General features: G+C 43.4%; 1 protein-coding gene across 1 annotated transcript; it reads left to right on the top strand.

The window, feature by feature from the left end:
• Positions 1 to 298: 298 nt before the first annotated feature.
• Positions 299 to 11,343, top strand: LOC130485503 (interstitial collagenase-like). Its single transcript, XM_056858708.1, has 10 exons — positions 299 to 465; positions 1,534 to 1,682; positions 1,769 to 1,881; positions 3,004 to 3,016; positions 3,846 to 4,007; positions 5,602 to 5,719; positions 7,701 to 7,834; positions 8,950 to 9,109; positions 10,011 to 10,114; positions 11,240 to 11,343. Exons 1-10 carry the CDS (start codon positions 314 to 316, stop codon positions 11,341 to 11,343), a joined length of 1,209 nt encoding a protein of 402 aa, XP_056714686.1. The 5' UTR covers positions 299 to 313.
• Positions 11,344 to 12,413: the final 1,070 nt, after the last annotated feature.

The raw sequence follows: 12,413 nt of genomic DNA, 5'->3' as shown, positions 1-12,413 counted from the left end.
GACTCAGTAAAGGAATCCACAGCCCTCAATTTGCAAGTTCTGAGCCAAAGATAGGACATTTTGGAGGACATTGATTCATAGGGTCACCATGAGTTGGAAGCGACTTGACAGCACTTAACACACACACAGTTTTATTGGGAATGAATACAAAATCCTAGATATATTCTTACTGTTATCTCATTATGGATATCCAGTGTTTGTCTGTTTGGTTTTCTGCTAGGAATATCTAAAGAAGTTCTACACTCCTGAAGGGGAGCCAGTCTCCCGGTCAAAGGCAAGAGACTTTAACTCTGTGACTGAAAAGCTGAAAGAAATGCAAAAGTTTTTTGGGCTGGAAGTGACTGGGAAGGTGGATGCGGAAACCTTAGATGTAATAAAGAAGCCCAGGTGTGGCGTACCTGACCTGGGTGACTTTACCCTCACGGAAGGAAACCCTAAATGGGATAAAACCCATCTGACATACAGGTAATAATTTTTGTCAGGAATGAGAAGCTTAAGGCACTACTGGTCCTTAGGAGTTCCTTGTCATTATGCACATTAAGGACTAGAGTCTTTACTCTAGTCCTTAATGTGCATAATGACAAGGAAGTCCCATTCATATTTATGGCGTGCAGTTCTATGCACTTCATTTCAACGGAATTATGCATAGGATACCAACCTCCAGGTAGTAGCAGGAGATCTCCTGCTATTACAACTTTTCTCCAGCCTATAGAGATCAGTTCACCTGGAGAAAATGGCCGCTTTGCCAATTGGACTCTGTGGCATTGAAGTCCCTCCCCTCCCCAAACCCCACCCTTCTCAGGCTCTGCCCCAAAACCCTCCCGCCAGTGGCGAAGACAGACCAGGCAAACCTAATTATGCATGGCTAACTTTTCAGGGGATTGGGCTGTGCCTGTTTCAGGATGCCCCTTGGCCACAGTCTGAACTGCCACATATCAGGATTTCAATCTGAGCAAAACTTCTGGCTTTTTCTAAGCCAGAGTGGTATAGTGGTAGGGTTGCCAGGTCCAAATTTGCCACCGGCGGGAGGTTTTTGGGGCGGAGCCTGAGGAGGGCAAAGTTGGGGAGGGACTTCAATGCCATAGAGTCCAATGGCCAAAGCGGCCATTTTCTCCAGGCGAACTGATCTTTATCAGCTGGAGATCATTTGTAACAGCAGGACATCTCCAGCTAGTACCTGGAGGTTGGCAACCCTATGCAGTGGTTAAGAGTGGTGGGCTCTAATCTGGTGAACCGGATTTGTTTCCTTGCTCCTCCACATGAAGCCAGCTGGGTGACCATGGGCCAGTCACAGTTCTCTCAGAACACGCTCAGCCCCACCTACCTCACAAGGTGTTTGTTGTGAGGAGGGGAAGGGAAGGTGATTGTAAACTGCTCTGAGACTCCTCAAAGGTGGAGAAAAGCAGGATATAAAAACCAACCCTTCCTTGTCTTCTTCTAATTGTGCAGCCCAGTCTTCTGCAAGATGTGGGGGTAGGTTATACAGCCAATAGAATTGTGCAATTGACTTTTATTTCTTATATAATTTTAAAGGATTGAGAATTACACACCAGATTTACATCAAGAGGAAGTGAGGAGAGCAATCCAGAAAGCATTCGAAGTTTGGAGCAAGGCATCACCCCTGACATTCGAAGAAAAACATACAGACATCCAAGATATAATGATCTCCTTTAATGTAGGAGGTAACCTATCTTGATTCCAGTCAGTTAATGTTTTCCCTAAGTAAAAGATTACTAGTAACTGAATTAAATTCTTCTTCTTCATTCAGATCATGGTGATAACTCTCCTTTTGATGGAAACAGCGGGGTACTGGCTCATGCTTTTCAGCCTGGGAAGTTTATAGGTGGAGATGCTCATTTTGATGATGCCGAACATTGGACAGTACAAGGCCCAAGAGGTACACCTACATAACAGATTCATTGATAACTTTAAAAGTTCCATGCCTTTAAAAGTCCCAATGACTCAAGGATATAAGCACTTTCTTTAGATCGAAGTTGGCCTTTCCTGTAGCAAAGTGGCGTGCTGTCTCTGAATATGGAGGCTCCGTTTAGCCATCATGGTTTGACTTTTTATTTAGCATAACTATTTGCCACCAGTCTCCTGTAATACAGGACTCAAAGCCGCTTACAAAGTCATAGACAATCAAAAATAAGAATGGAACCACTCAACATCCGAATATACCAGTTCCTCACACCCCTATTATAAAACTGAAGAAATGGGAAGAAATACTATACCAGCAAAAAAAAAAAAAATACTATCTACAGAGACAAAAGTTTCAAAAGCTGGCACTCTTCAGGCTAAGGTGAAAACAGCCTCTCTTTCCCCAGTCCCAGTGACCAGGCCTTTATACCATCCCTAGCTAGGGGTCAGAGTTCGGGTTGGGAAATACCTGGAGATTTTAGGGGTTGAGCCCGAAGAGGACGGGGTTTAGGAAGGGGAGGGACTTCATTGGGGTATAATGTCATAGAGTCCACCTTCCAAAGCGGCACTTTTCTTCAGGGGAACTGATCTCTGTCGCCTGGGGATCAGTTGTAATTAGGGTTGCCAGCTCCAGGTTGGGAAATACCTGGAGATTTTTAGGGCAGAGTCTGAGTAGGATGGGGTTTGGGGAGGGGAGGGACTTCAATGCCATAGAGTTAAATGTCCAAAGCAGCCATTTTCTCCAGGTGAACTGATCTCTATTGGCTGGAGACCAGTTGCAATAGCAGGAGATTGCCAACTACTACCTGGAGGTTAGCAACACTAGCTGTAATAGTGGGAGATTTCCAGCCACCATCTCAAGGTTGGCAACCCTAGGCAGAGTTGCAGCAGTGCAAGTTGTATGAGAAGCGGGCAATCTGCAGGCCAAAATGGCAGCAGCCATTGGTGTTGGATAACCTCCATAAATCTGTCAATTTTATTTTATTTAAAACATTTATCAGAGGCCTTGCACCCTTACTGAGATCAAGGCAGATTGTATGTGCCAAGTTGCCGTCAAGTCTCAGCCAATTTATGGCAACACAGAATGGTTTTCAAGGCAAGAGACTAACAGAGGTGGATCGCCATTGTCTTCTTCTGCATAGTGACCCTGGTATTCCTTGGTGGTCTCCCATCCAAGAACTAGCCAGGATTGACCCTGCTTAACTTCTGAGTTCTGACGAGATCAGGTGAGCCTGGGCCATCCAGGTCAGTGCTAAGGCGGCTTACAATATGAATAAAATACATAAAACAGAATAGATAAAAATATACAAAGCCAAAATTTGAAATCACAGTTTCAGACTGGTTTAATCATATGTGGTCCTAAATAAAACCATCTTCAGCAGCCTCCTAAAGATTGAAGGTGAGGGGACCAGGAACACCTCCATGGGGACATGGGTCCATAATTGTTGGGCTGTCACTGAAAAGGCCCTTTCTTGTGTTCCCACATAATGAGCTTCTTTGATGGGAAAGCCAGGAGGGCCTCTCATTGTGATAGGGTTGCCAGGTCCCTCTCCACCACCATCTTTACCTTTTTAACCAGTAAATTCCACCATTTCTTGGACTGTGCTCTGGAACTACATGCTTCTACCTCTATGCAATGGCTCCTACCAGAATATTAGATCAGCACCATAGTAAAATAAATAGTAAAGAGTTAACTGGAACCCGAGGATGGGCTGGAGGAAAACTCCACCCCTGGACTGTTCTCTTTTCTTGCTTTCAGTTTCTGTGTTAGTCTGAATTTAGTTGTGTTACGATCTGCAACTCACGTGAGTACAGAGATTCACTTCATTACCACAGTGAGATCACAAAAAGCAGATCTTATTTCAATATTGTAGATGCTCACTGTTCCTTTGAACTAAAACAAGGTTTCTTTGTCTTGCTTTCAGGCACCAATCTGTTCATTGTTGCTGCCCATGAGTTTGGCCATTCGCTGGGTTTGTCTCACTCCACTGAAGCTGGAGCGCTGATGTTCCCCACCTATTCTTACCAAGATCCTCGCTCCTTTCAACTTCCTCAGGATGATATTAATGGCATTCAGACCATCTATGGTAAAAGCACCCAATTTATTTATTTTTTTAAAAAAACATATTTGGTCAGGGACACTTTGAATTTTTTAATGGAACTTCGGTACAGTTTACTTGCAAGCAATTTAATATTTCAAAGCAATTGCTTATAGTCCACTGCTGCTCTTGCATAGATTATTTTGTTTTGTTTTGTGTGGTGCAGAGGTGAACTGTGACTGGGGATGGAACTAGACGTGGCATCTGCCACAAACTGGGTCGAGGTTTCCTGACCCTACTTACGTACAGATGTGTTGTCAGAGAACTAACATTACCAAGTGTGTATGGGGTGAGTAGGATTTAGATCAAGAGTGCAGGACATGGGAAGCAATGGCTCCAGCCTTCCCTTGATACTGTTTTCCTGAGCTTAAATGGCCATGGGAGTTCTATTTGCTCTGTGGCCCCACCTACGCTGACTAAAACACATGGAGCCGCACAGTGTGGCAAATAGGCCCCCTGCAGCCACCTCAGCTTGGGAAAGTGATGCAGAGGGAAGGCTGAAGCCCCTCACGCCCACATACACCATGTTCCTGAGCTGAGTCTGACCCCATCATGTGTGGGTATGTTAGTTCCCTGATGTCACATCTGTCTGTGACTTGTGCCAGATGTCATGTCTAGTTTGGCCCTGGCAAGACCTGGGTTCAGCTTCCCATTCAACAATTAAGTTTTCTTTCTATCTCCCCTTCCCCTCCCTTTCCGAAACCCTGGGGTTCCCAACCTTTTTTTGACCCTATGGAAATCCTGAGAACATTGAGCAGGCACCACCATAAAACTGCTGCCATAGGAGATGCAGTCAATCACAAAATGGCTGTGATTGGACCTGGGGCCCAGCACAAAATATTGAGAGTAGGGGTGTGCACCAATTTTTTTCTGTATTTTTTGGGTTCAGGTTTAATAGATCCAGAAATTTTTGATAAATCCTGAAAAAGTCGAATACTTACTTCGGCTTTCCTCGAAAAATTGAAAATGTCCGGGTTAATAAACCTGAACCTGAAAAAAATCCGAAAAAATTGGTGCACACCCTTAATATGCACACCCCTAATTGGTAGATTCCAAGCCAAGCATTCCCATACCATGGTGACCCCTATCTCCAAATTGATGCTCCCTGCAGACACAAAGGTGTTTCCTCTGGGCTCTCCAGAATACCATTAAGGTGGAGGAGAGCCAGAATGACTCTTTGCTTTGGAGGTAGAAGGATGTGGAAGCCAAAATGGCACCATGTTGGGAATCAGTGGGACTAACCTATCTCGTACAGTTGTTATGAAGCTAGAATGGAGAGAGAAGAAATACATACACTGCCTTGAGTTTCTTGGAGTAAAAGCAGAATAAAAGTTTGATTGGTTTCTATAAGAAAACTCCCCGATATTTTTGTGCCCATATATTGCTGAATGAAAAATAATGTAGATAAAGGAGGAATCGCTTAATAACTGTTTACATTGCAGCTGGTGTGTTGCTCATCCCCCACCCACATACAGATATGACCTTTGTTCAATTGAATACCAATTTCAGGCCCGAAATTCCATGTTTAGGATCATACTTAGTGCTCACTTCCCATATTATTTGTACTTTTCCTTTCCTTTAGGAAAATCACTAAACTCACAACAACCTACTGGCCCCGTCACACCAAGAGCTTGTAGCTCCAGAACAACTTTTGATGCTGTCACCACCTTACGTGGAGAAACCATGTTCTTTAAAGACAGGTAAGTCAGTGTTGTTTCAAAAACGAGCCATTGTGCAATTCACACCCAGAAAGGACTGGATCTCAGCTTCCTTGAGTCAATCCAGGATCCAAACTGTGCTGCGATGTGTACGTAGGGCTAGTGATTTGGACTTCCCCATTGTTTTTAGATAAGATGCCTGCTCTGTGCATGCAAAGGAACTCCTGTCATAACTGAAATGCCCAGTGGAGCCTCTACATTCGGCATTGAGAAAGGGTGCGTACTGAGCCCAGAGTAAGAATGGAGTGCCTGGAAGATGCCCTGGGAACCCTATGGATGCCACCGTGAGCTCTCTGAAAGAAAGATGGGAGAGCAATATAATCTAGTAATGGTATTTTGCAGCCTTACAGAGCAGTCTTACAAAATATTTCACCCTTCTAAGCCCATTGACTTCAATCAAATTGGAAGGATGAGATTCTGTTTAGGATAGCTCTTCTAAACACTCTAGAAGTTCTTAGAAACAACACCTAAGATTTTCTTCTGAGGGCCAGCTAAATCAGAGGCAAGGAGATCCCTGCCAGGATCATCCTAGCATTTTAAAGAATCTAATAAGCTGTCCCATGTGGAACAAACAGAGGATTTTTTTTTCATGACTAATGACAATGCTGTCTGGAGCAAATGTGGCATGGTCCAGCCTGATTTCATTAGATCTTGGAATCAACAGGGACAGTACTCATAATGGAGACCACCAGGGAAGGCTCTGCAGAGGAAGGCAATGTTAGACCACCTCTGCTTCTCACTTGCCTACATATGTGCCATCAAGTAGCACTTTGGGGCCTCTCCCCCCGGTGCCATCCAACTGGCCAGCAGGTGTCTTGCTAGGCTTAAAATGAGGCCTAGGCCTCAACGTTGCCAGCACGATGCCATCACTTCCAGAACTGACATCATCACATTGCTGATGACGAGGGAGACACTTCTGTATTTGGGCAAAACTCTATGGTAAAAACAGCTCCTATCATAGAGATTTTGCTCAAATACCAGAGGGTTGCCCTTGTTGTCAGCCACATGATGACATCACTTCCATAAGTGATGTCATCGCACTGGCGATGTCGACGCGTAGGCCTCATTTAAAGCCTGGTAAGACCCCACCTCCCCAGCAACCCTAAACTCAGGTGAACTGATCTCCATTGGCTGGAGATCAGTTGAAATAGCAGGAGATTGCCAGCTAGTACCTGGAGGTTGGCAACCCTAAACTCAACCCATCTGACTCGCCTAGCTCTGCTCAGCTAAAATTCGCCATGGCTGAAGGTCAGTTTTTCACAACCATGCTTTATGATGTTTAGGTGGTTAGGATAGGGGAAATCCCCTTTATAGCTACAATGGCTATGAGAATAAAAAAGTCCTTCAAAGGAACTCATTCTCAGTTTTAGCAAAGATGCTCCGTCTAAATAAAAGTATCTAAACTTATAAATAAATAACTTAATTTGATGTATACTAACAAGGCATTAAAATAAAAGCACAAAGATAAATAGGCTGCTAAAAGGAATTCTAGATATTTCTATGGATTATAAGGAAATCGCTTGTTTTTCCCACGCTTCCTGATAATGCATCAGCTCCACCTAGTGAGGAAGCCTGGCTATGTCTCTGCTCTCTTCTGTTATCTAAAATGCTCTTTCAGTTTCCCCAAGACCAAAGACAATACAGATAACAGAGAAACTGGGATGTGTTAAAGGACCCACATGATACATTTTCTGTCTTAGACCCCAATAAATATACAAAAATCACATGTTTTTACCCAATCACACTCTTTCAGCATGATGTACCTCACAGAGGTGTTCTGAGAATACAATGGAGGAGGGAAGGGAAGGGGATAACAATGAGAAAGACGGGCAAAATGCATCTTTCTCTGAGGGCCTCACCAATCCAGTTACCAAAAATATTGGTTGGCTGAAGAATAGCTAAGTTGCTTGCCGATGGAAGATGCCAAATCACGTCTAACATGCCATTTCTAATTTTAATTTAGGTTTTTCTGGCGGAAATCCCCACACATATCAGACATAGAACTGAATTCCATTTCCCTCTTCTGGCCAGGTCTGCCATCTGGAATAGATGCTGCCTATGAAAGTTATGAAAAAGACCAAGTTTTTCTTTTTAAAGGTAATTCTCAAGCTTTCCCCCCACAAAATTTGCTGGCTTCAGGTGTGATTCAAAATATGTAACTGAAGAAATTAGCCATTGTTCCAAATTCCCAGGATGGGGCCCCTCCCTGTAGTCAGGCTCAGCTTCTGACTCACCTCATCACCATGTGGGAGGACTACCAGACGATGCTTGGCAAATCCCAGGAGCTTGGGAGCTGGGACATGGCTGGCATTATATGTGCCATGACTTCACTTCCGGGGGGGGGGGGAGTGATGTCACATTGCTCTAGGGATTGCCAGAAATTCTATGGTAAAATCATAGAGTTTCCTCCAATTCCTAGAGTGATAGGACATTACTTCTGGTTTTTTCCTAGAAGTGAAGTTATGCCATGTACAACACCGGCCGTTTTTTAAATTCTTCCACCACTGCTCAGAGTGGCGGCAGGCAATGAGGATTGCCAGTGACACATCTCCCACCACAGAGGGAAGCCAGAGAACCCAGCCATCAGACATGGAAGAAGAACATGCCTGTCCCAAAGTGCATGCTGTGGTTTGGGCCTATTAAGGAAAAACTGCCACATTGGTCAGCTTCACTCCTGGCCTCCTTACTGATGAATAGGGTTGCCAAGTCCCTTTTCACCACCAGCGAGAGGTTTTTGGGGTGGAACCTGAGGAGGGAGGGGTTTGGGGAGGGGAGGGACTTCAATGCCATAGAGTCCAATTGCCAAAGAGGCCATTTTCTCCAGGGGAACTGATCTCTATCGGCTGGAGATCAGTGGTAATAGCAGGAGATCTCCAGCTAGTACCTGGAGGTTGGCAACTCTGCTGATGAAGATAGCAAGCAACTAAAACACCTCTGTGCTGGCATCCCTCCAATTTCCTTTTAGCAGCAATTTGCTCTATTGTGGTGGTGTTTTCATCTCCTCTTCAATGGGGAGGATACTTCCGTTTCCTACTTACTTCTACCCAGTAGGACAGAATTCTTCAACTTGCTTTTGGAACTGTCTGTCTCTTTCATGGGGGGAAAGACTAAATTACTGGCGGGTCTTCTAGCAGGCGTTTCCTACCAAACTAACCCTTGTACAGTCGGAGGCATGTTCCACAGAAAATGTTTAATTTTACATTTATTTGCAGGAAAGCAATATTGGGCTCTAAATGCCTATGATATTGTGCAAGGCTATCCTCAAAGCATCACCCGCCTGGGCTTTCCCCAACACATTAAACAAATTGATGCTGTGTTCAGTGATCCAGAAACTGGAAAGACCTATTTCTTCGTAGGTAGCAAGTACTGGAGGTATGGAGAAGTATTCTGCAATCATACTGTGTTATGCTTTCTAAGTGATTGTTTTATATTCAGGAAAGAGCAACAGATTTTTTTTCCTTTGATAGGTATCTATATATCTTATTCTGAAGTGTGCTCTCTGCCTGTGGAAACTTAAATCCACAAATAGGGGGCACCCTCACCCCCCAACAGTTTAGGGAACCTCCTAGATCTGCAGAAAATTATGAAACTTTTAAAAAAATCCACAAAAAAACTACTGGAGCTTTGACTCCCCCCCCCCCCCGATGAGAGAGCCATGTAAGAGAGCGGGGCTGGGGAGGGGAGCCTGGAGATGTGATGGGGGGGGGGAGATGGGATTCCCCTTGTGAGTTTCATGGGCCCCTACTTGTTTATTATATTTTTTCATCAATAATTCACTGATATTTCATCAATAGTTCATAGATATTTGTTCAAAATGGTGTGGCCATGCTTTATTTTTAGCCCTGGTCAAACTGAACCAAATCAGAAACCTGAAGTTCCAAATACAGAACTGCACCTATAATTTTCAAAGGATTTTTTTAATCGAATAATACAATTGTAAGTCAAATAAGAGCTTTATATGTAACCTATATTCATGGGGCAGCTGCCTGGAGAGGAACAAATGAACTAAATATAAACTTCTTTGTTGCAGCTTCAGTGAGAAAGACAGATTATAAATAACAAATACATAAATATAACATTTATTTATCACCACTGGGTATGATTTGGATATCTTACAGAATCATTTTAGGCTGTTATTCCTTTTATGATGGGCCCTTACTTCCACTATTGATGGTGATGACAACCAGATATTCCCACGGCTTCATTCTTTTTGAGGTAGCTGAATGAAGCAATTTTTTCACAGTTCTTTACAAATTCATTGTTTCTTTTTCAGATACGATGAATACAGGCAATCCATGGAAAGGGGATACCCCAGAAATGTAGCCCAAGACTTCAGAGGAGTTGGCCCCAAAATTGATGCTGCTCTCAATTATGATGGTATGTTGGTTTTTGTTTTGTTTGTTTGAAAAAACGATTGATAAAATTTGCATTACACAGTGGGGACTGATTTGGAATGCAGCATGCTTTAAAGATCACATTATTAACATTTTGCATTTCAGATTACAAAAGCAGTGGGGGAATGTAAACAAAGACCCATAAGTATGGAAAGGGCAATCATTTTTTCGAAGGGCTTTCTCAGACTGCGAAGAATATTGGCAGAGTTTAAAGAACCTCCAGTCTAAATCCCCAAATTCAGCTGCAAAACCACATCAAGCCCAGCCACACAACCAACTGTAGCCTGTACATTTTCCAGTGTTTGAATATGTAACGGTTTAAGAATGAAGGTGGCCATTTTCTCCAGGTGAACTGATCTCTGTCAGCTGGAGATCAGTTGTAATCCCAGAAGATTTCCAGCCACCACCTGGAGGTTGGCAACCCGAGAAATAATAAGGGTGACAGCAAATAGTCCAAGGTCACTCAGTCATTTTCTGCCAGAGTGGAGATTTGCACCAACACTGTGGCCTTACTCCAACTCTCTGACCACTACAATATATGATGGCCCTTCACTATTGCAACAGCACCCCAAAACTAAACTACACTAAGATCAATTCTATGTCAACAGTGTTACTGCAACCTGGAGGGCAGTAATGGAGAAGAAATTAATTGGTTCTCGTAGGTTATCCGGGCTGTGTGACCGTGGTCTTGGTATTTTCTTTCCTGACGTTTCGCCAGCAGCTGTGGCCGGCATCTTCAGAGGAGTAACACTGAAGGACAGAGTCTCTCAGTGTCAAGTGTGTAGGAAGACACTGTCCTTCAGTGTTACTCCTCTGAAGATGCCGGCCACAGCTGCTGGCGAAACGTCAGGAAAGAAAATACCAAGACCACGGTCACACAGCCCGGATAACCTACGAGAACCAATGAACTCTGACCGTGAAAGCCTTCGACAATATTAAGAAATTAATTGCTTAATTGCAAAAAATATTTGTCCATGTGGCCTAACTTTACCTAACAATCAGAATGTCCATCTGCATAGCAGAAGGCTTTATTTTGTTTTCTGTGGGTGATCATTCAGGAGGCAGAGACCTTTTTTAAAAATTTCATGTATTTCTATTTCTCTTCTAGGATACATTTATTTTTTCCAAGGAACACAACAGATCCAGTTTGATCTTAACAGCCAAAGAGTTGTTCAAAACAATCAAAGAAGCAATGCTTGGCTGAACTGTTAATACGTCTCTGCTCCATTCTACCTCATAGGCCTAATCTTTCTTTAGAGGCATGATGCTTTCTCTTTTAGGGGGAGATCAAAGGCTACACCTGGCATTCTTCTCTCACTCTGCATTACAGTACGTTTGGGCTGAATTGGTGCTATAAAATGCTTTGGTAATACACTGTGTTGTGACAAGGTTTATTCTGCCAATTCAATAAAGCACTTTTTAGCATAGCCGTGTGTGTTTCCTTTATGATGATTCCCTAACAATGCTGTACAGCCAAGGTTGTACCACTCCACAATCTCCCCCAGGCAATACCTTATGGATACAGTGAAATAATTAAATACATTCACTCTTTTGACAGTCTCTTGTCTGGTTTGCACATACTTGTCTATCAATTGAATTCTTATGACTCCATTATGTGTGGTTGGATATCTGTTAGCTGCAAATATGAACTGGGTTGTTATGGCAGTGTGGTGTATTTGCAGGTGGAAGAAACCATGAGGGAGTTTGTATTTCGTGTAAAAGTACTCCGTTTAATAAAGCCCAGCATCCTTTTTTTGGTAGTTTGTTAGTTATTTGTGACTTAATGTATACATTATCCAGTTTTAGCACTTGCACTTTGGATTGTGCCCAGAAATAAACTGGGAGCCAGTATAGATTGGGCAAGATGGGATTGATATGGTCCCCACGATCCACTCCAGTCAACATCAGGTTGCTGCATTCTGTACCAATTGAATTGAATTCTGAATATATTGAATATATCCCGCTGAGGTCCCTCTCCTCCCCAAATCCCATTCTCCCCAGGCCCCACCTGCAAATCTCCAGGAATGACCCAACCCAGAGTTAGTAACCCTAGTAGAAACCCACCAAAAGGAAATGGCTGGGGTGGAATTAAGGTAAGACCTAGGCCAGAGAGAGAAAGGAAAGACCACACGACAAGGAAGGTCCTTCTGTTATTTCCCTGCAGTACATTGGGCTGTGGTTTTGTTGGTTAAGAGCTCCATGCTAGATTTGACACCAACAAGATTTTCAGTGTATAAGCTTGAACACATGAACACATGAAGCTGTCTTATACTGAATCAGAC

Source organism: Euleptes europaea, chromosome 12 (genome assembly GCF_029931775.1).
Source record: "Euleptes europaea isolate rEulEur1 chromosome 12, rEulEur1.hap1, whole genome shotgun sequence".
Taxonomy (NCBI): domain Eukaryota; kingdom Metazoa; phylum Chordata; class Lepidosauria; order Squamata; family Sphaerodactylidae; genus Euleptes; species Euleptes europaea.
The sequence above is the reverse complement of the archived record's forward strand: the minus strand, read 5'-3'. Positions and strand labels throughout refer to the sequence as shown.